The sequence below is a fragment of the Acartia tonsa genome, chromosome 7 (assembly GCF_053477335.1).
Source record: "Acartia tonsa isolate MP-2025a chromosome 7, ASM5347733v1, whole genome shotgun sequence".
NCBI classification, from domain to species: Eukaryota; Metazoa; Arthropoda; class Copepoda; order Calanoida; family Acartiidae; genus Acartia; species Acartia tonsa.
In genome coordinates, this window is record NC_137266.1 from 49029842 (window position 1) to 49056154 (window position 26313).

A 26313-nucleotide genomic window follows, 5' to 3' on the forward strand; every position below is an offset into this window, starting at 1 on the left:
AGAAGTCAAATTTCGCGTACTTCGGAAAAATTATTTTTTTTTGTAGAAAAAATTGTCCGATCTTCATAATTTTTTTTGTGAATGCTCTTTATTACATTTAGCAACTTTTACCTTTTGGGCATGCTGTAATAAAATCAATACGTCATCGATTTTTCGAAGCTTGAAAATGCCCTACCGACTTCGCCTCAAGGCGGGGCGAAGTCGGTGCCGTTTTAGAGATCAATTTTGACAAACTTCCCAAAGTCCTAGGTTTACGTCCTTTTAGGACCTGATCGACTTTTCCGAGATCTTTCTACTGGTCTTGGTCCCATTTAAAAAAAATAATTTTTACGATTTGCAGGTTCAAAAAACCGAAAAAAACACCGAGTTCGCCCCGCTTTACCCTAAACATTATTTTATGTTATTAAAACTACTAAAATAAAAAAAAATGGATTTTTGTGGTGGTATGAGTATATGCTTAATATATATTTTGTAATTGCTTACCCAATTAAAGAATTTAATATTTGTTTAGGTACCTATTTAATATTTTATTTTTCAGATTTCTTAATTTTCATTTATTTAGATATCATAAAATGGCTACAATGACAACTAAACTTTTACTAAAACTAATATCATGTGAATTATGTGAAAACATTTGTGGACGAGGAGTATGCTTACCCTGCTGTTCAGTGCAGGCCTGCAGGGGGTGTGCCACCAAAAAGGTCAGAGGTGTATATTCTGCAGGATTAATTTTTTTCTTCATCTGCAGCAAAATATTTCATTTGTTTCTCCCTCCCCCCAGGGAGAGAGGGAAATAGAAAATATTTTTAGTAGGTACTCCCTATTTGTTCATTTTTTTACCCCTTTCACATATAACCTATTTGTTTTTTTTTTCTTCATGGAGGGGAAAAATGTTGTTAGTACTTAGTTGGTTTTTTTTCACTCATCTCCCCCTCCATCCCCCCCCATGCAGAATGTACACCTCTGAAAGGTTCTGAGTGCAAAGAAATGTTGGAATTGCAATGAGAATGTTAAAACTGAAGGTAGAATCACTTATTTTACCAGTGAACCCTCCATTTACCCAAATTCTCCTAATGATAAAAAACCTTTTGTAGGGTGTGTTTTTTTTCTCTATGCCTCACCCATACCAAAATAGTCCCCAGAGATTTTTCTTTTACGTTGGCTCAACAACTTTGGGGACTTTAATTGAAGTTTGATTGGTTGGTTCATTAAGTAAGTTGAGCGTAAAAATGTTTCAACAACTAAGCGTAATCTATATAAGGGGTAATTTTGTGTATAATCATTGTGGATGTACATCAATTTATCGGCCATTGTCTTATCCCTTTAGATCCCTGGTATATATGGTTCATTTGGGAATTTAAGAGATTTTAACTTACCACAGAATTTGTGAATGACATGGATCTGAGAAACGCTGTAGATGAATTAAAAGAGAACAAAACCTGTTCATTGAAAACTAAACTTCGTCTAATGGCCCGGGCTAATGCCTGTAGGCTTACTGACCAATTTTCATCAAAAAGGTTCTTTTCAGTTCCATGAAGATTTTAATTTTAGTTAAGCTAGCTTTTTCTTTTAGTCAATATTAGAGATAACTAGGTAGGTATCATTTACTGTAATAAAGTATTTGGGTATAGTCTCTTTGGTGACAACGCTCCTTAAGGGGCTATTCTTTATTTTTTTTCACAGTATCTTTTCTCCTATTTCTTGCGGGGCCAATTGCCTAACCCTGTGGGACAATCACCTAACCCAATATAACCTAACCTAACCTGAAATAACCTTTCAATACGAACGACGAATCGCTCCTTAAGGGGCGTTGCCACGAAAGGGACTATTCTCAAGTATTACAATACACAGTTAGCACATCTAGACGAAGGTCGTGCAATCAAAGAGTTGGTTGACTATTGGATGTTACATAACCTATTATCCTTGGTTGTTAGATTATCCCATTACAAGCAGATGATGCTCTTGCTTCTCTAGACGACCACTTAAAATAAAAAAAATACACTTCATGGAACTAACCCTCTCTTTCACCAAAGAAACAGTGTTGAATTACCTAACAGACAAGCTATTCTAGAAGATAAACCGAATGATAAAGTTACCGAGATTGAAACAACAAATAGAATCCCCAAAAGCTTCGCATACAAGACTGAGTCCGACAGTTGTACTAGTGATAAATCCAGGGAGGGACGAGACATTGGACCGTTTATTACACCAGTCCCCAAAGTTTTACAATAGCGTTTTCTTATTTGTTGGCTTAACAACTTAGGGGACTTTATTAGATTGTGATTGGTTGGTTCATTTTAAGTTCAGTGTCCAAACGTTTCAACATCTAATTGTAATCTATAGAATGGGTAATTTTGTGTATCATCATTGGGGATATACATCAATTTATCGGCAATTGTCTTATCCCCTTAGACCCTTTAATGTCTGTTTATAAATGCATATGTAAACATAACTGTCTTGAAGTTGAAATGAAGAGTCGCGAATCATAGAATGGGTAATATTGTGTATCATTGGGGTTATACATCAATTCGTCGGCCATTGTCTTTTCCCTTTAGATCCCTGAAGAAAACTGGCCTGAGACCCATAGTTATTGATGGATGCAATGTTGCATTTGAGCATGGTAACAATGAAGATCTATCAGTGAAGGCAGGGTTGGATATTTCAGCTGAATTACAAAATCTTTGGCCTCCAAATTAAAAAATGTCAGGATCGTGGAAAGAAAACGAAGTAGCGGATTTCATCGTATTTTCACAGTAGCTTTTAATAGCTTATTTTAGGTTAGGTAAATGTTAATGATTGCAGCACCGCATGGTTAGTAATAGGCCCCGCAGGGTTAGAGCCCTCGCAGGGGCTAGAAATAGTAGACAAGCTCTTAAAAAAATACTACGAAACCCGTTACTTCCATGATATAAATGTTAAATAGGTACCAATCTGATTTTTTCATTTTTGATAACAATTTTACCTACCATAAATTTTCAATTTGTATAAATATTTAATTTTATACAGTGGCAGAAAAGTTTTTTTTTCAAGTGAAATATCCTTGTTTACATTGTTTAGGGGATAGAGTTAATAGTTGAATATTTCTTGAACAGAGGACATGACACAGTTGTTGCCTTTCTACCCGAGGACAGGTTGGTAATAACCTAAATCCCTTAGGATCTAGTACCTTGTTGTAATAGGAATCAGTATTCCAAAAATCAGAAGAAAGAAATAATTGTTTTTAAAACTTAAAAGGATTAGAAATCAACATGTTTTAAATGGGCGTACAGACTCTCTTATAACGATTTATTATAGAGTTGCTATGCTTTCTAAATCGTAACTAACTGTTATAGGAATCATCTTGCAGAGTTTGAAATCGATAGGATAATTCTAACATGTCTAAATTAACGAAAAGAGCTAGCCGTTCCGGACAGACTGACGTACGGAGGGACCGACAATAATTATAAGAAGAGCTTCGCTATTAAAAAGATAAATTTTTTTACAGGTTTGATGAGGTGTATGACCCTGTGGAATGTTTCATCTTGCATAGTTTAAAGAAAAAAGGCAGGGCTTTATTTTCTTTACAAGAATACTTACATAGTTTGATACAGCTGTAACCAACAACTAAATTTGTTCGAAAAAATATTTTGTAATTTAAGCTAATTTTAGGGGGCAACAATTCTTATTAAAGACAACCTCTTCATATACCCCAAAATATTACTTTAGATTGAATTTCGCTTGTAGGCTATACCTTATTCCTGAGTTTGATATACATTATTCATAGGTACTGGTTTTCTAATTTCTTTTAAACTATCACTTAGTTTACTGAATTTGAAATAAGATATATTCTAGGTATTATTACTTTTTAAAGCTCAGTCTAATTATTGTTTATCTAAAATGTTAATGCTTTCATACTTATGGACATAATTGTCCTTGTTCCCCCAACCATAAATATTTATGACCCGGCCCCGTAGGTAATCAGTTCACAAAATGTGCATCTCGATAAGTACTATATATCAGGGAGGGAGGAACATTGGGCTGTTTATTACGCCGGTCCCAGGAATAGGTATAACCAACAAGCAAAAAAATCTAAAATAATATTTGGGCGGCAAATGGAGAGGTCGTCAATTTTACGATGTGTCCCCCCCCCCCCCCCCCAACAACACTGAAAAACACGTATAGGTTTCGTGATTTTTTCCGAATTAATTTCATTGTTGATATAAGCTTTGCCGGTCCCCAAAGTTTTATAATATTTTCTTATTCCTAATTTCGTTTACTCAACAACTTTGGGGACTTTATTGAATTTTTTTGGGTGTCCAAACGTTTCAACTAACAAATGTCACCTACAAAAGAGATAACTTTTTTATGCATAATCGTTGTAAATGTACATCATTTTATTGGCCATTGTATTATCCCACTAGATCCCTGAAATAAACCCCCTGGTGGTGGTACAGGCCAACTAGTGTGCCCGCCCAGCAACACATATGACGACAGGATGATACTCGACTATGCCACCAATAATTCTGCTATTGTTGTTTCAAGGGATAAATTCAGAGACATTTATCAGGCGCTTATGCATTACATTTTGAGCTCTCCCAGTTTCTTAACATTTTTTTTTAGAATGGCCCTAAATGTGGAAGGGGGGGGGGAAAGAGTAGGAAAGGACGTCCAAGCCTTTAAAAGGGATGGGGGGGGGGGGGGGGAAATGTCAGAGGAAGTGTAATTCTCATCAGAGAAAATTTTTGATGTGTTTGATGAATTTCATTTTTTGGTATTAAATAGCTTTATTTAAATGTATTTTGGGTGGTAATATCCTCCAACCCTCCTCTTCCCTTACAACATTTTATTCCCCTATAACTTATGATTTAATATGTCAGTTCGGTAATACCACGAATGATGGGGACAATTGGATTAACAACTTTGGGGACTTTTATTTAATTTTGATTGGTTGGTTTATTAGGTTGAGTGTACAAAAGTTGTGTGCTGGCTTCGCCACAAGCATTCATGTTCCCTATTTTAGAATTCAACAAGAAAGAAAACGTTCATTCCCCCTGGTTAAATGTTCTGTAATATCAAGAAGTCAACCATCACTCATGTAAAATTATTTTAATTTTGAAAAGATTTTTTTAAATTTTTATAAAAAAAGATTAAATCCATTTCAGAAAGATTTAACAAAACATCAAGACTTTTTAAGCTCCGAGCCACCTCGTTTCTAAACAGCTGGCTAAACAAGGAGAATTCAAAGCAAAGTAAGATTTTGTTACAAAAATCCATTTAAAACTTAATTTTTAATTCAATCCTTCACATGTAAAAAATATTTATTTTTTAGAATGATTGTATAAACTGTTAAGCTGCTCAAAGTGATCAAAGCCCTAATAATTAATAGGTATACTTTTGTAAAGCAGACATTTATTAAAAAAAAGAAATTGTTAAAAAATAGTGAAGAAAAAATAAGCCCTCAGCAATAAAGTATTATATTTAGAAATTGTACCTACTGTTGCTGTGATAGATTGTTGGAACACTAAGAACTTTGTGTTGTTAACAAGGTAAAAAGAAACCAAAATTCAATATGTTTTTGAAATATTATATTAATAAGCTTTATAACAAAGTAAAAAATTATTTAAATTTTAGATTGTGCTGTTATTCTGATTTTATCCTGAATATTGTTGGCCTAGCAGCCTTTAATACCTTTTCTGGTAATTATTTTTTTTAAAAAGAAAAAGAAATTTTATTTTTTCCAAAAAATCAAAATGCAAAAGTGATTTCATTTTAGTCATAAATCGAGCGCAGTGAGAGTTTGAGTTCAAATTACCACCCCAGGCTCTATAATATACCCCCAGAGGTAAATCATGTTTATTGTAATAATGTTATTTATAAGCTCCGAGAAATTTATGTAATGAATCCAGTCATGCTTGTTTTATACATTTTTAATTTATCTTTCTAAACCTAAAATATTCCCCTTTTATTTTAGTTTTGTGAAAGTTCACGAAGAACATTTTTATTTCAAAGTTGAAAATGTCAAGCTGTCCACTAAATATGGGGAAATCTGCCTGGTGACGTCCTACACCTGGAGCTGCTTGCTGACCACCAACCGGCAGTAAGGCTGATACAACCCTCCAGAAATCACAGGTTGTACATTCACAAAACTGAGAACGTCCCAAGACAATTACTGGACGTCAAGCAGCAGGACAACAAGCTGCTTAAAAGGGTTTGGTAAGCCCTAGCTGGTGGAGCATCCGCGAGGAACTCTGCCGCAGAGGGGATTCAGCTTCGCGGCTGGCCCCGACTCAAACTCATTAATTCATTGTAATTATCACTGCTTATAATTGTATTTAATACATGCTCGTTTTTATTGACAGATAAGGATAGACGCAGCCTTGGCGGGAGGCTAGACAGACAGGGCCGTAAAAGCGCCACCCCGTATGCGTCGCCACCACCCAAAAGAGGTGCTGGCTGTGTTTTTTGGCAGTGCTAACGTCATGCCACTTAATTAAAACAGGCTGTCGTAAGACCAACACATTTTTCCCGCTACTGGTGCTTCGAAATAAATTGCCTACAGCCCAGTTGAGTAAGCGTTTGAAAAACAGCCAATGAAAATTACTACAAAGGAGCTGCAAGATCTTGGTCCTGTTGAAGACTTGCCGCCCCGCCGCCGTCCTAATCTTCCGTACACGATTCCAAGACGTTTTCCGGCGGCCAATATCGACGACCCCCCACCGACTCAAAATTTTCCAGGGGGGAGCCGTATACCTAGAACCCCTCCCCTCTCTAGAACAAGGGGATATTCTACTGAAGCCCAGCCGCCATCTGGGCCGCGATCTGCGCCTGCATTACACTTGCAGCCCGACCCGTCCGACACTGAATCTACACCGACCCGTAGAGTAAGCTTTGCAAACTTAAACGAAGCATCACCGTCGCAGGCTAACATAGAGTCTGTCCCCAAGGACAGGCAGCCGTCAACCAGCAGTGAAGCCGGGCCGCAGACACCAAAGTCGCCATCAATACGGCGATTAGACATTTCAACAACGCCATTTACAAGAACTTGTGAAGAGATTCATGAAGAGTTAGCACACTTCTACCAACCTAACTCAACCACAGCACAGACACACACAGTTTCAGTACTTGGCCACAACAACAACACAGACAACATGGCACAGGACATACAAGATGCCAAAAAGAACACCATTGAGGTGAGGTACATGATTGAGGACTTTGAACAGGCAGTTAGTGCACCTGGTGCAAGCTCTGTTGATCGTCTAGAGGTAATATTGAAGCAGCTAGATGCCGCCGCCGCCACACTCCGAACCGCAAGATCTGTTTTTGATGTATATGAAGGGAATGATCCATCCATCAACGTCAAGAAAGAGGAGGCAAGGGAAGCCCATCAGACTGTCCGAACAATGATAACAGGTTTAAGTGCACATCTTGCTACCCGCAGAAATGAACAGTTACCTGGAATCCGCGCATTACAGCCAGCCGCAGCTGGTGGAAATGCTAATGTGCCTAGGCTAAATAATGCACAAATCAATGCTAAAACAAGATGTGTAGACAATGCCATTGCAACACTTATTCCCAGGGCAGTTGAGCTTGAGTCAGAGCTGTTTAGGATTACAGACACAGAGCTCAGGTCAGATTCACAGCTGGCTGACTTTATGAACCAACTGAAGGAGTCCACAACCCGCGCCAGTGAACTACTAAAGAAGCTGGACAATGCTATCAAGGATGCTACAGACCTTGATAAAGATGATGAGGCCACAAGACTGCACGAAGCCCAGACTAACCTGGAGAAAGAGCTTGAGGCTGCCAAGAACCAGGTAGAATTGCAACAGCTGCGCTACGGATTCAAGGCTATGTGTAGTACAAGCGAGCATAGAGCCAAGAGTGTTTCAAAGCCAGTGTTTGATGGTGTGAATGGCCTGGACATGTTCACATTCAAACGTGAATTTATGGCTTATGTGGGCAGCATACCTGGGCTCACTGATACTGAACGGCTGAACATATTGCTGAAACAATGTCTCAGTGGCACCCCACAAACAATATGCTGTCAAGAAGCATCTGTTGACAGCTGCTGGAAAAAACTCTTGACCCGTTATGGTAGTGTTCCAGATATTTACAACAAGTTTCTGAAGGAGCTGAATGAAATTGGGAGACAACCCTGGTTAACAGCAGCACCTTCTCTCCATCTTGATTGGCTGTACAAGATACAGGCTGTACTGCTTAAAATGCAAAAGTTTGCCCTGGAAATGGACCCAGACTGGGGAGCAGAGAGTGAACTTTACAGATTGAATATACATAGGACTGTCAAGAGCCTATGTTTGAAGTCCAAGGCTGATGAATTGTTGAAAAGATATATCATCAATGCTAATTCTGTAGGAATCCAAGATGGTAAAAAATGTTTTGGCCTCCTACTTGATTTCTTGGAGGAAGAAATCAGCCTCAAGGCATTTGAAGTTAGTGAATATAATGCATCTAACAACGACAACCGTGACAAACCCAGCGGAGCTGCGAAGCCGGACCGCCAACAACGACGTGGAGGAAAGGACCAAGACAAGGATAAGAGTAAGGAGAAGGAGGTTGTGTTAGCTGCTGACAGAGGTGGAAGTAGAGACAAGACTTCAGCCAAACGCAATGACACAAGACCGGTCACCAAGCCACTGGAACAGACTGGCTCAGGTACAACACCTGCAACACGTGACTGTGTACTTTGTTCTGGCAGACACACCCATCTTTACATGTGTCCAAAGTTTATTAAATCCACTGTCAAGGAACGGATGAAAGCTGCGACTGTAACAAAGGGCTGTATGAGGTGCCTAAGACTGGATGCAGACTTTGACAGCTCTGATATGGACGCTTGGTGGACACGTCACTCCAACAACTGCAGGACAGAGCACTTCTGTAATGTTGAAAAGTGCACTAGGGGGCGCCACAGGTCCCAAAGACACATCCTGTGCTGTCCTCTACACATTGATGACAATAAGAAGCGTTTGGACAGCTTCAGAAAGGCTGTGGGAGAGATGCTGCCTGCTGGGAACCTGCTCTACAACATGGCACATGCTACCATAGACTCAACACTGGTAGGTGATGCTGCAGATATCCCAGCTGATGTACACCCTGATGTTAACCCACCTGCCATATTTATGATGCAAGAGTTGGAAGCACCAAAGGGTGGAGAGCCACTACTGCTATTTTATGATTCAGGATGTTCTAGTGCTTGTATCAGCACCAGAGCTGCGCTGGAGCTGGATGGGACAGAAGTCCGTGCCGGCCCAACTTACCTGAATGTTGCCGGCGGCCAGACTGTTAAGCTTGATCATGGAGATGTTATGGTGTACCTGAAACTTGCTGAGCAACACAGTAAGCAGTACAACAGAGCTGCTGTAACAGGTATGATGATGTCCCAGGTCACAACTGAGTTTCCTACCTGGGATCTAGAGGAACCATACACGGATGTTGCCAACAGTTACACTGGACGAGAAAAGCTGCCAACTGTACCTAAACGTATTGGTGGTAAAACAGTGGACATCCTGTTAGGCTCTAAGTATTCCTGGCTGTACCCAAAGCTGATTGCAACCCTGCCCAGTGGCTTGAGCCTGTACAAAAGTATGTTTGCTGGTGTTGGCGGCCACAGGGGTGTGTTAGGCGGCCCCCATGAAGCTTGGCAACATGCAAATACTGCCATTCAGCAGCTGGGAGCCTTTGCCTATTTATGTGCTGAGGCTAAGGTGTATCAGGCCTTCACTGATATTAGGAGGTTTGAGGGTTGGACAGTTGATAGAGGTCTCCTGGAGGATGACAGAATAGACACCTGCCCATTCCAAGGAGACAAACACACTGCCCTGCAAGCCAAAGCTGATGAAAGGAGATACTTTGAACTTGAAAATATTGGCTCAGAGGCTCCATATAGATGTATAAACTGCCGTGGGTGTCCTACCTGTAAAAAAGGAGCCATCCTGGAGCACCAGAGCTTGAAGGAGGAACGGGAGGATCAGGTTATACAGCAATCTGTCCGTTTCTTACCTGACCAACAACGAGTAGAGGCTGATCTACCCTTTGTCATTGACCCTGAAGAATCACTGGGCCAGAACCGACACATAGCTATGGCAATCCTGCACAGTCAGATGAGGAAGCTCCAGCAACAACCTGACCAGCTAGCTGAAGTCCTGAAGAGTCACAACAAGCTAGCAGACAATGGTTACAGCTGCAGACTTACTGACCTCCCCCTGGATATCAAAATGGAGATAGAATCCAGCCAGACCTATTACTATCTGCCATGGAGGACTGTTACTAAAGAAGGTTCTCTGAGCACGCCCACTAGGTGTGTCTTTGATGCCAGCAGCGGCACCAGGACGGGTAAGTCTCTCAATGACACATTGGCCAAGGGCAGCAACAGGCTTGAGAAATTGCTCCACCTACTGATTAACTTTAGAGCAGGACCTCATGCCTTTGCCACTGACATTAAAATGGCATACAACAATGTGTCACTAACACCACAGAACTACAAATGGCATCGTTACCTGTGGTACCCAAACTGTGATCCAAACCTGGAAGTGGAGGAGAGGATTATGTTGACCTTGATATATGGTGTAATAAGCAGCGGAAACCAGACTACTGAAGCTATCCAACAAGTTGCTGAACACTGTATAGAAAAGTATCCAGAACACAAGGATGGAGCTGATGTCCTGCGGACTCATACCTATGTCGACGACACAAGTGAATCATCAGACTCTACAGAAGAGAGGACCACTCAGATCAGTGGCCTTAACTTTGCCTTAGGCCTTGCAAAAATGGAGGTCAAGGCATTTGTTCTATCTGGTAAAAAGCCTGATGAAGCAGTATCTGCGGACGGTCAGTCTGTTGGGCTGCTTGGATACAGATGGCTGCCAGAAGAGGACAAGTTGACCCTGGAGCCAAAACCACTGTACTTTGGCAAGACCCGCCGAGGTAAGCGACCTGAACCTGTGACAGGTGACATCAAGGAGGCTCTGTCTATAAACTTCACCAAACGAACCCTCTTGAGCAAAGTCGCCAGCAACTGGGACCCACTGGGGCTAGCTACGCCCATCACGGCCCAGTTTAAGCGGGATTACGGCACAGTTGTATCGCTAGGAACCGATTGGGATGATGGTCTGCCCGCGACACACCTGGACACCTGGGTAAGTCACCTGGAAATTATGCAAGAGCTGCCAAATGTCAAGTTCCAGCGTGCGGCTGCTGGTGCAGGCAAAGTTGACCTACTTGTCTGTATAGATGCCAGCAAAGACCTTGCCATAGCATGCGTACACACACGTTACACTGCGCCTGATGGATCAACCCAGGTAAGGTTGGTGGCAGCCAAATCCAAGATTGTGACCGGACTAACAATCCCCCGAGCTGAGCTCCGTGCAGCTGTTCTTGGAGTAACACTTAGCAGAGCAGTTCTCAACAACTTCAAGGACAAGGTGGAAAATGTTTATTTTTTCTCAGATTCAACTATTGTTCTGTTCTGGTTGAACACAGATACACGGCCAATGAGCATAGGCGTCAGAAACAATGTAATTGAAATTCTGAGATTTTCTGAGAAACACCAATGGAGACATGTTGAGTCAGCAAATAACCTTGCGGATATTGGGACAAGACCTGGCACAACTCTACAGGACATAGATGGCCAGTCAAGCTGGCAAACAGGTATGAAATGGATGTACCTCCCTAAATCTGAATGGCCTGCCAAAAGTATTGCTGAAGTAAAACTTTCTGGTGATGAGAAAGCTGTAGCCAAGGCTGAGATAAAAGCTGTTGCAACGGTGTTGGCCCTTGAAGACAGCTTGGCAGCCAGGTACAGTCTGTCAAAGTATGTACTTGATCCAGCTAAATACGGCTGGCGCAAATCTGTTAGGATTTTGGCTAATTTATACAGGTTTGGAGTATGGTTAGCCTCGAAAAAATCCGGCAAACCTGTGTCACATTACCTGCCTGTTATTGATTCAATCAAGGACCACCTGACCAGAGATGAAATAGCTGCTGCTGAAAACTACTACTTTAGGCTAGGCACAGCTGAAGTAAAGCAGTTTGCTAAAGCCAAGGATTATGAAGGTGCGCAAGAAGTTAATGGGATCCTCCACTATGTTGGCAGGCTAATAGACAGTGAAGACATTCATGATCCTGGAAATGTGTTTGCGGATTTAAGCCCTGTGTCATTCTGTAAACCTATCTTGGACAGGTATTCACCCGTTTCCTACGCCATCATGACACATGTTCACCAACGGGAAGTACACCACCGGAATGTGAACCAGACACTGCTGCACAGCAGGACTGTAGCGTACATCCTAAAGGGGCGCGACTTGTCCAAGGAGATACGAGAAAAGTGTATGACTTGCCGGCGTAAAGCAGCTAAAAAAGTTCAGGTAGAGTTGGGACGGATTCATGAGAACCGTGTCACAGTTGCCCCTGCTTTTTACAATGTCCAAGTTGACATTTGTGGGCCTTTCAATGCCCAATGTGAGCACAACCACCGGGCAACAGTAAAAGTCTGGTGTCTTGTGTTTAAAGATCCTGCCACTTCAGCCGTAGCCGCCCATGTGATGACAAAATATGACACTGATGCGTTTATCACAGCCTTCATGAGATTCTGTTACCTGCACTGTGTTCCTGACAAAGTTTTTATTGATGCAGGTAGCCAACTGAAAAAGGGCTGCAAAGAGATGGAGCTAAGTATAGCAGACATAACCAAGACCCTTAATGGCAAATATCAAATTGGCATTAAGCATGAAATAGCACCTGTTGGCGCCCATCACTACCAGGGATGTGTGGAGCGAAGCATAGGTGAAATTAAACGGCTGTTCCATCATGCATTTGATGGCTTGAAGCTTGACATACTCAACTATGAAACCGCCTTTTCATATGTGTGCAGTGAGCTGAACAATATGCCGCTGTCACTAGCTGGAAGGGCAGAATCTTTGGACGGCGTGGACCTGATAACGCCGGCCCGATTGATACACGGTAGAGCCAGTAACAGAACACTTTTGATGCCTTGTACTATTGCCAAGCCAACTCGCGTTCTGCAACAGCTTGAAGCAGTGTACAATGGCTGGTGGAAAATCTGGTACAGCCAACGGCTTGCAGACTATGTGCCCAGAGGCCGAAACCACGGAAAAACGGTAAGACAACCAGTAAAAGGTGACGTCATCATTTTCACCAAGACTGAAGGTGAAAAGTTTGCCAACAACCGTACTTTCAAGCTGGGTATCATATCTGAGGTGTTTCCGTCTAAGGACGGACATGTAAGAGCTGTAGAGGTCACCTACAGAAATTCTACAGAGGAAGTAACCAGGACAACCAGGAGAGCCTCCAAACACATAGCAGTAATATATCCGGAGGATGAATTGATGTTGACAGAGATAATGGAGGCAGCAGCTGCCAAGGCTGATGCCATGTTCATATACAAGTCCAACAGAGCACAGCCCAGCAAGCTAGTTTCAGACCTACAGTATCAAGAAGTGGTGGACACATGCGGAAACCAGTGAAACAAAAAATCTGCATGGCCAGGACACTAAAAAATCCAAGGTTTGTCAGTAACATAGTATTTGTTTGTTAATAAATAAACTTTAATCTGTTATGTTAAGCGTTCAAAAGGGAAATAAAAAGCCCTGAGAATCTGTGACAAAATAAAAAAAAAAAAAAATTGTCCAAAAATCATCTATCTGCCCCTCTTATCTTACCTGGGTAAGTATATTTGTCTAAGAAAACTTAAAAAATTCTGTACAAAAATAAACACTTATGGGTTAATGATTTGAATAATTAAAACATTCAGTGACAAGTTAAATACTGTCTGTAATCAAAAATCCGCCCCCTGTAGGTTAACCTGGGAATGCTTAAAGTTTTCCGCCATTGAAAATTAAAAATTCCGTGCAGAAACAAGCAGCAGATATGATTTTTAAAATATTCTCAAAAAAGTGACAAACCTGTAAAGGATTCCTAAACACTTTAACCTATAAAGGGTTCCTAAACACTTTAAATATGTCGTCTCTCAAATTTCCCTGTATTTCAACTAGAAATTGCGTAGCGAACCTTATAAAAACAATAAATAAATCAAAAATAAAGTGAAAATAACAAAAATAATACTTTTCAAAGTTAAATGGAAAGTATACCAAAAAAAATGAAAAAGTTAAAATAACTAAAATATTTTCGTCCATATAAAAATAAGTGATATTTCGTCTATGGCATAAATAAATCTACGTAATTTTTCTATAAGGAAAGATAAAAATATGTGATAATTCGTCTATGGAAAATAGTCAAAAATCTATGTGATAATTCGTCTACGGTTCGCGCGAGAATGCCGCGCCGACAACAAAAACAAAGGTTTTCTTTCTGTCTGCTATTGTCAACAGTGAAGGAAAGAGCTCTATATTTTAATAGTGATACAACAATTATTTGCGATTTTTAAAACGTAATACATCGTATTTTATTCGCCACGCTAGTAGATTAAATAAAACAATGATCTTAAACAACTTTTTTGTGTGATAATTTTATCCAATGCTTTTTAAAACTATTCAATTTAATGTTTTAATACTAAAGCCAAATATTTTACTACCTCTTTTAAAGATTTTATTTATAAATAAAGATTTTATATTTATATATGTAGTAGTATATTCTTGGAGCTATCGATGGGGAAATGATCCGTTTTCTATTTTTCGCCCGGGCAGTGTGCTGGCTTCGCCACAAGCATTCATGTTCCCTATTTTAGAATTCAACAAGAAAGAAAACGTTCATTCCCCCTGGTTAAATGTTCTGTAATATCAAGAAGTCAACCATCACTCATGTAAAATTATTTTAATTTTGAAAAGATTTTTTTAAATTTTTATAAAAAAAGATTAAATCCATTTCAGAAAGATTTAACAAAACATCAAGACTTTTTAAGCTCCGAGCCACCTCGTTTCTAAACAGCTGGCTAAACAAGGAGAATTCAAAGCAAAGTAAGATTTTGTTACAAAAATCCATTTAAAACTTAATTTTTAATTCAATCCTTCACATGTAAAAAATATTTATTTTTTAGAATGATTGTATAAACTGTTAAGCTGCTCAAAGTGATCAAAGCCCTAATAATTAATAGGTATACTTTTGTAAAGCAGACATTTATTAAAAAAAAGAAATTGTTAAAAAATAGTGAAGAAAAAATAAGCCCTCAGCAATAAAGTATTATATTTAGAAATTGTACCTACTGTTGCTGTGATAGATTGTTGGAACACTAAGAACTTTGTGTTGTTAACAAGGTAAAAAGAAACCAAAATTCAATATGTTTTTGAAATATTATATTAATAAGCTTTATAACAAAGTAAAAAATTATTTAAATTTTAGATTGTGCTGTTATTCTGATTTTATCCTGAATATTGTTGGCCTAGCAGCCTTTAATACCTTTTCTGGTAATTATTTTTTTTAAAAAGAAAAAGAAATTTTATTTTTTCCAAAAAATCAAAATGCAAAAGTGATTTCATTTTAGTCATAAATCGAGCGCAGTGAGAGTTTGAGTTCAAATTACCACCCCAGGCTCTATAATATACCCCCAGAGGTAAATCATGTTTATTGTAATAATGTTATTTATAAGCTCCGAGAAATTTATGTAATGAATCCAGTCATGCTTGTTTTATACATTTTTAATTTATCTTTCTAAACCTAAAATATTCCCCTTTTATTTTAGTTTTGTGAAAGTTCACGAAGAACATTTTTATTTCAAAGTTGAAAATGTCAAGCTGTCCACTAAATATGGGGAAATCTGCCTGGTGACGTCCTACACCTGGAGCTGCTTGCTGACCACCAACCGGCAGTAAGGCTGATACAACCCTCCAGAAATCACAGGTTGTACAAGTTGTAACTACCAATTGTGTATCATTATTGGGGATGTACATCAATTTTTCTGCCATTGTCTTATCCCTTTAGATCCCTGTGTAATACTTTATGAGATTCCAGTAACCCAATGCATATGTGTTATCAGGACACCCCAAGTTATCGCCAGGTTATCGAGCATTCAACTCTAGTGCCAACATTTATTGCAGACTCTGTTTACTTTCCAGAGGACCCACAAGGTCGGGGAGGCAAAAGCCTGGATGAATTGCTCAGATTTTGAGGAGCACGGATTATTTCATGAAACTACCTACACCCTTAGATTTATTGTTAAGACTAATAAAATGAAAATTAAACTTCTACCTCATATTTTTTTAGTACCTGTAATAAAAAAAGTCAAAACTCGTCCACATATTGACATAGAAAGTCTACCTCATGAAAATTTTTAATATATGATAAGGATTACTTGCCTATTATGTATGGAGAGTAATTTTGTGATATAATACATCTTACATTCTGTTATCTTTTAATTAAATATTTTACTATTTTTTACTCATAACTTATTGATGTTTTCATCCTTGTTTATGATAGGAAAATTTTTACAAATACATTGTAGTTATTTATTTCATTGTTTTCCGCGGATATAAAAATGTAGAATTATAAGATTAAAACTTGTTTTATTAGGCCCGTGATGCCTAAAGAACGGACTAACAAAACTGTTATAATATTATGACTGTACATTTTTAGAATCGTGGATAACTGGATATATTATGATACGATACATGATTTTTCAGTGTGGCTGAGAACTTGTTCTTATCCAGTGACCGGATATTAATCGGTTTCGAAGCCAAACTGAAAAAATTTTCACAAATAGATAAATATTTACAGATAAAAAATGCCTCGGCGGAAGGCGCCAGCGCCCGCCCGTCTGGGGGAGGGGGAAAGGGAGGCAAACACTTGGCGGATGGGCGAGTCATCTTCAGCAGCTGTCGCTGGAAATAGTAGCGCTGCCACAGAACAAGCGGTAATTTGCAGGGAGCTGAGGAAGGAGACATTGAGCTGTTTTTTTAATAACCCTTTGTTTATTCGTTGACTTAACAACTTTGGGGACTTTTGTTAAATTTTGATTGGTTTGTTTACTAAGTTGAGTGTCCAAACGTTTCAACCACTAATTGTAATATAAGGAAGGAATAATTTTTTTTTATAATCATTGGGGATGTACATGTATATCGGCCATTGTCTTATCCCTTTAGATCCCGTTTTTTAAATAATCTTCATAATTTTAATGTCTAAATTTTTATCCGATTATTCTAATCTACCTACAGAAAGGGCAATTTATATCATCATAATTTAGTATCTCTGTAATTTTAGGATGAAGAGTACACAGTAATCTTCGATGATGATAGTGAAGTGGAAAATAATGATCTTGGCCCTATTTCAATCAGGTGCATTGTTGCTAACCGCTGAACCGATATGGTTCTCCTTTACTAGTCCAGGGAAGGTTTACGACTGTTTTAGGGTAGGGTAACACCACCCTCCAAAGATAAATCACATGTAGAAAAAAATCTATTTTACATTATACCGAACCCAATTCAATATCATTCTGGATACCAGATATCCGTTATTATAAATTGACGGATATTCGGCATCCGGCAAAATATGTATCCGGCCCAATCCTAATTAAAACTAATGATGTAGTTCTGAAGATGAAGATTATGCCCCGCCAGTGGCCAAGAAGAAGGCCACTAAAAAGGCACCACCAAAGAAACCACCCCCTGCAAGAACAAAAAAAGATAAGGTATGCAAAGTAAAAAAAGGTAGGTAAAAAGTCATGCCGGCATTTTCCCTTAAAGTGCCTACTCGAGCACTGAAATCCTCTCTTATTTTGAAAAAAGTTTTTTTTTACTAATTTAGGTAAGGTTAGGTCACATTGGATAATACGTAGCCCCGCAGGGTTAGGCATATGGGAAACTATCCCCTCCCCCCTACTTATTTTCAATTAACTTCAAAATAAGAGAGGGGTTCAGTGCTCGATAGGCACATTGGGGGAAAGCACCTGAAATTTCAAAACAGATCAATAAGCAGGTAATTGCTAAAAAAGAAAAAAAAGCTAAGTATAAAGAAACTTCCTGCAAAGAAATGTTTTTACAAAGATAGCCTTTTTTGGCCATTGTCTTATCCCTAAAGATCTCTGGATTATTATACCTAAATAGATTTTAATCTACAATATTTTAAATTGAATTAATCCTAATTTTTTTCAGCCTGTAAAACTAGTGCGGAAGCCTGACTTAGAATTGGATGGACTACTAGAAACCAGTGTCTACTATGCTGAAGTAAAGGTTAGTACAGATAGATAGATATATAGATTAGATATCCTAGTACATTAGAATAATAATTTAGCCTGGTTTGGTAATAGAATAGAGATAATCTAGAGACACACTCACTAAATCAGCCAATAGGAAAACAGTGGAGGAATAACCCTTGGATACTATTGGTTAGAAAGTGTACTGATTTTAGTTTGAAAGGGCGGCTTTTTTCCTTTTTATAATCGTGTATCAAAAAATATAAATAAAAGTGTTAGTAGGCTTGAATTTCCTTTTTAAGTTTGACGAATTTTGGGGTCAGATGGACCATCTAGATATATTATGTCAAATGGTAAGATATTGAAAAGCAGTTTGTTATTATTTAGTTATATCATGTTTTAAAAAGTTTTTAATAGAATATTTGGAAAAATAATAGCACTGGCACTTAGAAAAAAAGATACCTACTGCCGTTTCATGATAATTTTTAAAAAATTATGCTTATTTGTATTTGCTATTTAAAAAAAAAATCCTCTAAATTTTATTGAAAAAATCTGTAAATGCTAAAGTGTTACCTATTGTCAGTATCAAAAGATAATATGTGATTGTGGAATCATAAACGATACATTCTATATATTTAGGAAAATCTTGTAAAAAGTGAGAAGGAATTTGAAGCTGTAATTGGAAAGATAGAACTTCAAATAGACTTTGACAGGTATTGCAGTCATACCCAATGATGATATAATTATACAAAATTAATCATTCTGTATATTACAATTAGTGTTTTAAACGTTAAGACACTTAATATGATAAACCAACCACTTAAATGTCCCCAAAGTTGTAAAGCCAACGAATAAGAAAACGTTATTATAAACTTTGGGAAATAGTGTAATAAACAGCCCATTGTCCACTACCTTCCTGGTGTAAACCACTATTTTAGCTAAGTTACTCTAAAATTAATTTGTATTGATAATTTTAAGTTGTATTATTAGAACCTGACAAAAATCTTTATTAATATCTACTTATTTTAAATGAAAAATCATGTAAATGAGAATGAAATATTTTGCCACCATGGGAAAAATAAATCGTGTGCAATTAATAGGTATATAAAATTATTTTTCCTTTACAGGTATGAGGTATCCAAGATGCAAATACCAAAAAGAGACAAATTTTGGGTCTATATTTCTCAGATACCTTGCAGGTGATGTTATTATGCTAATATTCTAAGAATAATATTCACATGTCTTTCCTTTCAATTTTTAAAGATTATTGGTGTTTGTATGTGTATGTAGCCATAATTTCTTAGTGTTTGGAGTAGGATGAGACACTTTTGTATTTTAGCCACCAGGGCCAGCTTAAGCTTCAGGCTCGAGTTCAATATGACTTGACCCGCTGTCTCATGGGAGCAACTCTTTATTACCGCACCCTCGCTAAGTATGGCAGGTGTCCCAAATTAAGTGACCATAATGAATGACATTCTCTGCAGAGGTGCATGGGATAAGAGTTGCACTGATATTATGTACGTGACTAATAATGATCCAAACTACTCAATTATCACCCTTCTTACACAACCAAAGGGAAACATTACCTTTTCTTCTTTGTATTTTATATAAAAATCTTATATTAGGAGTTTTCTGTATTATGAATGGTATGAGAAGAAAGAAGAAGAATCCACTAAAGATTTCAAACGGAGGGAACAGGTTACAATTTTTATTTCCAACAGACAAGCAACAGGGATATCCCTTTCTCTCCCTGCATTCATAATCATATACACATATTTCAGTTTAAAAACTTAAATTCTTGTGATATATGTGCTAAATCTTTTACTCAAACACTTGACTTTTAGATATTTGATGCTTTACATGAGAATACTCCTGCTATATGTGTTAGAAACCAATCTATCTAGGTGTAATTCGAACATACATATGAGAAATAATTAAAGTAATTTTAATTTTTTAGCATTTGACAATCGGCAATTTAAGACACATTGAACTTAGAAAAATGTCTGATTAAATTTCGATTAAAAATGCTGAACATTTTTTCACTTTTACTCACACCTTTAGGTGTGAAACATATTTTTTTCGTTAATAAAACAATGATAAATAGTGAATTAATATATTCTGAAAGAAAATGCTTAGGTTCCTTCCTGGAAGGTACTAAAAATCATTTTCGTTTGTGCATAGTCCCTTTAACTATCTTAAAAAATATTTTTTTTTTCAGGCAAAAGTACCAAATGAATGGCATTATTTCTACCTCAAGGTAACTCTATATCAATTTTTCCTAGGGCAGATTATCCTATTAAATAAAGTAATAAGCTTTTTTTGTCTGTACTTATGAATCTCGCTAACCACTGAACCGATCGGGTTCTCCTTAACAGGGTAGCTTCTAATATGTCCTGGGAAGGTTTATAACTATTTTGGGAGAGGGTACCACCACCCCCCCAAGAGAAATATAAAAAATCGAAATTGTTTTTACGTTTCTCGATTTTACAAAGAGATTCCAACTCAACATAAACGTCTACCTAATGTAGACATATTTTAAATATAAAGAAACAGAAAGTGCCACTAGAGGCTTCTAGGGGAGTAGCCGCTAGTATTTTTACAAAAGAGCGTCATTTTTTTCGCGTTATTCCTTAAATTTGGGTGCAAGCTTCCAGTCAAATGTGCTTTTTAGGTCAAACTGTTAATGCGTCATTATACTATGCGTTTGGTCAAAGTTAAGAACAGCTTGACCTAATAAGCGCATTTGACGGGATCAGTAATATTTGACATAATATCATTTGACATAAATTCATTTCACATAAAACATTTGGCATAAAATCATTTCACATAAAGGTACATTTGACATAAAAACATTTGCCATAAAGGTACACTTCACATAAAAACGTTTCACATAAAGTTACATTTGACATAAAGGTACATATGATATAAAGGTACATTTGACATAAAGGTACGTTTGACATAAAGGTACACTTGGCATAAAGGTACATTTGACATAAAGGTAACCTTGGCATAAAGGTACACTTGGCATAAAGGTACATTTGACATAAAGGTACACTTGGCATAAAACAGAATTTGAAAGATACATTTCAAAGTGTACCTGAGGTAGTCATTTTTTTCCCCGAGCATGGCAACCGGTGAACAGAATCTCAGTTCTGCACCACAAGCCTTGCACGACTGAAGTTCCCATGTCTATACAGTCATATTTATATGAAAATATTTTTAGAAGATTTTTGAATTTTTTTTTTTGAAGATTTTCCCCAAGGTAATTTTGCTTTCTTTTAATAATAAATAAAAATTTCTAAAATCTTCAAAAAAAAATTCAAAAATCTTCTAAAAATATTTTCATATAAATATGACTGTATAGACATGGGAACTTCAGTCGTGCAAGGCTTGTGGTGCAGAACTGAGCTTCTGTTCACCGGTTGCCATGATCGGGGAAAAAAATGATATTAGGAAATAAATGAGATACCAGGGAAAAAAATGACTACCTCAGGGAGAAAAAAAGAATATTTACATCCACTATTTAAGAGGTTATTTATATGGGAATGTACCTTTATGTCAAATGTACCTTTATGTCAAGTGTACCTTTATGTGAGAAGTACCCTTATGTCAAATGTACCTTTATGTCAAGTGTACCTTTATGTTAAATGTACCTTTATGTCAAATGTACCTTTATGCCAAGTGTATCTTTATGTCAAACGTATCTTTATGTCAAATGTACCTTTATATCATATGTACCTTTATGTGAAATGATTTTATGTAAAACGTTTTTATGTCAAATGTACCTTTATGTCAAATGAGTTTATGTCAAATGATACTTTATGTGAAACGTTTTATGTCAAATAAATTTATGTCAAATGATATTATGTCAAATATTACTGATCCCATTTGACGGGTAGATTGCACATGCACACAACTCTACGAAATTCAGCGAAAAAAAAACGCTCTTTGTTAATTTAAGTTGTGAAATTATTTTCCATTTTAACATTTTTCGACACAGCAATTAAAACATTATCAGGTATCTTCTGTAGTTTTAACCTCAAACTATGATAATATCAATTATTTGTTATTTTATCTTAACGTTAAAAGAAGCAACTTCATTCCAATTTTAATAATTATTTTTTTCTGCATTTTTTACAAAGTTTTTCTTACACGCAAACTTTTGACTGATAGACAAACAGACACCTTTTAATGATAAAGAATATGCATTTTTAATAAAGGACTTGGATGTGGATACTTTACAAGTTATGGACGCTTTTTCCTGCTCCCAGAAAACTCTTCATTTAAAGTTTCACAGGTAAAATAATTTCCAATCACCACCTTCCTTGCACATCAATGCGCACAACCTTGTTTAGAAGTGTTGATATTAAAGTAATAGAATAGATGGTGCATATGCTATATAATATGTAACTGTCTCAATTTTGCATTGTGTCTATGTAATCACTAATCAGCTAAAAGAATCGGAAATAAGAACACAGCCGAGTCCCTACAAAAGAACAAAAAGTAATTTGCTAGTAGACAAAAAGGGTCTCCACATCTCGGGCAAATTATTTGTCTGGATTTTATATTTATACATTTATTGTGTTAACAATCTCTGCTTATTAGTAATTTCCGTTTAATGTCATTTGAATTTAAAAAACATAATTCTCCCGTTATACATTTGGATTTGTTCCTTCTTCGATTTTGGATTTGTTGATATATCCGGGGCTGTTGAGCTGTATGTGTGCCTGACTGCTGAAAGCCTTTTCATCTATCTTTCTTTCTATCTAATCTATATATCTACAGCATGACCCTCGAAAAAGTATTTTTAAGCATCTGCAGCCCATATTTCTCAATGAATTATCAAAAAATGTATATGTCCTTGTTCTCTGTAGATTTCCACATAAGTAGATATAAAAAAAAAATTTTTACATCAATTAACAGCTGAGATTTTTAGAGCCAAAGTTTTGAAAAAGTGGCTGAGGAAAATGTAACTTTTCAAGAAAGATGTTTTTTTAAAGTGAAATGACGTGTTTTCCTCATAATTTCAATACTTTTTATAAAACTTATATAAAGATGTTTCCAAGAAATTTATTTCATGCTGAAAGCACTTTTTTCACTTGCTCTAAAAGGCATTTTTAGATTAGTGTAAATTGCAAAAACACCCTTACAGAAAAAATCCTATAAAAAATAGTAGCAAATTGAAAGTTTACATAAACAGAAATCAAACATTTTTTATTTTATCAAAATAAGTTAAAAAAACAAAAAGTTACAGCTACAAACTTTTATTGAACATTTAACAATTTAAATGATTTTTATGTGTCTTAGATTAATTTGATGAGTGGGCGTGAATTTTATGGGTAAACGTTGCGCTAATACTTCCGGTAATGAGCATAAATTGGGGAGGGGTTTATTTAAGGTCATATTAAGAAGTGGGAGATATTATAAGATTTGAGGGAAAATGGTTATAAGAAAAATGTATTCAGTAAAATTTGAAAAGTAGTTTTTTATATGTAAAAGTAACGTTTTTTAATGCAATAAAAAATGTATCAATTGTAAACTTGCTCTTCTTTCTTATTTGTTTTTTAACTGGTTGATAAAAAGTAATATACTAATAAAAAACTAAAAAATATTTAGCAATATCCAGTTTCTCAAGCACTTTTTCCAAACTTTGGCTTTAAAAATCTCGGCTTATAATTGATGTAAAAAAAAATATTTTGATATCCTTTGATGTAGAAAATTATAGAGAACAAGTACATATGAATCTTTTAATATTTTATTGAGAAATATAGGCTGCAGATGCTTAAAAATACTTTTTCGAGGGTCATGCTGTATATAACCTATCTCTCAATATATCTATCTATCTTTATTTCAGGTACCATGAGTTATCAGGTGCTGTAGAACTGTATGTGTGCCTGACTGCTGAAAGCCTCGCCAAGTGCAACCATCCTGCAGACGTTTTTCCAGGGATATTGGGGATATGTTAATGTGCTAGATTTATATTTTATTATATTTGCTTCCCTTGGTTTATCATAATGGCTCACATATGGTTTTGACACAGCCCCCCTCCCCGCTATTATTTTTAAAACCTCCCTATAACCAAAATTGAGGGGGTGTAGGTTGGTGTGGGCTTAAGGCTAATGGGGATTTATTATAGACAACAATAGGGGTAGAATTTTAGTGTTTGGGGATGAATACATCCACTTAGATTACCACCCACTCATTTAAAAGTCAAGAATTGGTCACTGAATTTGGCAAAATCCTAATTACATATCAAATCGAATTATCTTTCTAGTGCATAGACAAGTTAAACGGGCTCTTGAGCATTGTTTCAGGAAATTATTATAATCATTATTTGAAACAAGAACAATTGAGTCCAATATTAGCTTGACTTTTTGACAGAATATTATTAGGGTATTGAAATGGAAAAATGTAAGATTAAAACCATTTTTATTAGCCCCGACTGGCCGAAGTACCGGGCTTACAAAACTTTATTTTGATATTCGTGGAAAGTTGTCTGAAATACGATGCTATACCTATATGATTTTTAAGTATGGCTGAGAACTGGTTCTAATCCAATGGATATTAATTGGTTTCGAGGCCACACTGTAAAAGATTTAAAATTGATACTTGATGACGAATTTTACCTACCACTTTGAATTCTCCAGATTTTAGTTTATCCGCAGCTTATGTTTCAGCCGCCAAATTACTTACTAGCGGCAGCTGTTGAAGTCTGGGATCCAACAATGGCCGATAAATTGATGTACATCCCGAATGATGATACAAAGAAAAGAATAACCCCTTCTGTAGGTTAAAATTAGTGGTTTAATCGTTCGAACACTCAACTTAATAAACCAACCAATCAAAAGTTCCTAAGTTGTTTAGCCAACGAATAAAAAAACGGGTTTTTGAAAACTCTGGGGACTTGTGTAATAAACAGCCTATTGTACCCTCTCTCTGTGTTGAAATAATGATTATATTATGTGAATAGTATTGAAAGCGAAGAGTACACGGGTCAACCTAACCTCAACCATGACATTGACCGTCTCTATACTATTGTCAAGAAACATCATGATCAACAGGTTATTTTTAACATTCTTTAAGGGTGATTTCTCTTGGGAGGGTGGGGTACCTCCCCCCAAAATAAATATATAAACCTTCCCAGGACCTTTGAGAATCTACCCTGTAAAGGAGAACCATATTAGTTCAGCGATTTGTGAGATTTTTCGGTACAAATTGACATAGAGATATCATGTTACTTTACAATAATAAACATAACTTGATAAATTTTTTGTCTCTGTTCAATAAGATCTCTGAAACCTTAATTAAGAAATATATTATTAAAATATCGTCTTTTTTATATTTTTAAGGAGCTTTTCAAGACAAACTGATACTTTATAGTAGACAAGTTTTGTTTCTGTCCAATTAGATCTCCTAAACCAAATTCAAGAAAAGGCCTCTACGCAAGAGTAGGGGGGGTGGCGGGTGAGGGAGGGGGATGTAACATCACCCTAAATTTATGATTTATGGTACAGATAAACTGTCAAACATCCTGACATTTTTATGAAATTTATTTTAGCGAGAGGAAAGAAATTCTCGAGTACAAATTAACCCTCAACATCATTGCTTGCTACCAAAGCTAAGACCTTATCAAGCAGACGCTGTCAGGTGAGTTAGATAGATAGATAGATAGTCATAGATAGTTATATACATAGATAGATAGACAAATCAACCCTCAACACCAAAGCTTAGACCTTATCAAGCAGACGCTGTTAGGTGAGTTAGATAGATAGATAGAAAGATAGGTATATAGATAGATAGATAGTTATATAGATGGATAGAAAAATCAACCCTCAACACCAAAACTTAGACCTTATCAAGCAGACGCTGTTAGGTGAGGTAGATAGGTAGATAGATAGGTATAAAGATAGATAGGAATTAATATATAGTCATAGATATATATATAGATGGATAGACAAATCAACCCTCAACACCATTGTTTGCTACCAAAGCACAGACCTTATCAAGCAGACGCGGTCAGGTGAGAGAGATAGATAGACATATGAATATAGATAGATAAAGATAGGCATATTGATATATAGATGGATAGACAAATCAACCCTCAACACCAAAGCTAAAAACATATCAAGCAGACGTGGTCAGGTGAGGTAGATAGATAGACATAGATTAGATAGATGTATGGATAGACATAGATAGATATATAGATGGATAGATAAATC

At 36.8% G+C, this 26313-nt stretch overlaps 3 protein-coding genes and 1 long non-coding RNA gene across 8 annotated transcripts in view; all 4 read left to right on the top strand.

Moving 5' to 3' along the window:
* Positions 1-134: 134 nt before the first annotated feature.
* Positions 135-16075, top strand: LOC145323904 (endoribonuclease rege-1-like). Of its 2 annotated transcripts, XM_080166508.1 has the most exons (9): positions 135-701; positions 971-1022; positions 1382-1517; positions 2034-2175; positions 2554-2646; positions 3058-3131; positions 3485-3543; positions 4434-4549; positions 15947-16075. In XM_080166508.1, exons 1-9 carry the CDS (start codon positions 573-575, stop codon positions 16073-16075), a joined length of 930 nt encoding a protein of 309 aa, XP_080022634.1. In that variant the 5' UTR covers positions 135-572. The 2 variants fall into 2 exon arrangements, with proteins under 2 accessions (XP_080022634.1, XP_080022635.1); XM_080166509.1 differs by lacking the exon at positions 15947-16075 and having other exon boundaries at positions 4401-4536.
* LOC145323899 (uncharacterized) lies at positions 5123-14528 on the top strand. 3 transcript variants are annotated; one of them, XR_013881131.1, is made up of 6 exons: positions 5123-5228; positions 5309-5365; positions 5462-5525; positions 5611-5675; positions 5753-5821; positions 5951-6294. XR_013881131.1 is itself a non-coding variant. In XM_080166497.1 (4 exons), the coding sequence occupies exon 4, from the start codon at positions 6570-6572 to the stop codon at positions 13476-13478; it is 6909 nt and encodes a 2302-aa protein (XP_080022623.1). In that variant the 5' UTR covers positions 5123-5228; positions 5309-5365; positions 5462-5525; positions 5611-6569; the 3' UTR covers positions 13479-14528. The 3 variants fall into 3 exon arrangements, 1 of the variants encoding a protein (XP_080022623.1); XR_013881130.1 differs by having other exon boundaries at positions 5753-6294; XM_080166497.1 differs by having other exon boundaries at positions 5611-14528.
* LOC145323908 (uncharacterized) lies at positions 14822-15836 on the top strand. 2 transcript variants are annotated; one of them, XR_013881133.1, is made up of 6 exons: positions 14822-14927; positions 15008-15064; positions 15161-15224; positions 15310-15374; positions 15452-15520; positions 15650-15836. It is a non-coding gene; the product is annotated as an uncharacterized LOC145323908 (long non-coding RNA). The 2 variants fall into 2 exon arrangements; XR_013881132.1 differs by having other exon boundaries at positions 15452-15836.
* Positions 16076-16683: 608 nt separating the features above from the next.
* LOC145323900 (E3 ubiquitin-protein ligase SHPRH) overlaps positions 16684-26313 on the top strand; it is a 44217-nt gene continuing 34587 nt past the window's right edge. The window contains exons 1-13 of the mRNA XM_080166499.1: positions 16684-16816; positions 17164-17237; positions 17491-17590; positions 18054-18131; positions 18734-18807; positions 19222-19293; positions 19720-19792; positions 20313-20351; positions 22315-22391; positions 23949-24038; positions 24367-24406; positions 25063-25155; positions 25653-25741. Coding sequence (XP_080022625.1) covers positions 16688-16816; positions 17164-17237; positions 17491-17590; positions 18054-18131; positions 18734-18807; positions 19222-19293; positions 19720-19792; positions 20313-20351; positions 22315-22391; positions 23949-24038; positions 24367-24406; positions 25063-25155; positions 25653-25741 — 1028 coding nt within the window. The 5' untranslated portion in view covers positions 16684-16687. The remainder of the gene's footprint in view (positions 16817-17163; positions 17238-17490; positions 17591-18053; positions 18132-18733; positions 18808-19221; positions 19294-19719; positions 19793-20312; positions 20352-22314; positions 22392-23948; positions 24039-24366; positions 24407-25062; positions 25156-25652; positions 25742-26313) is intronic.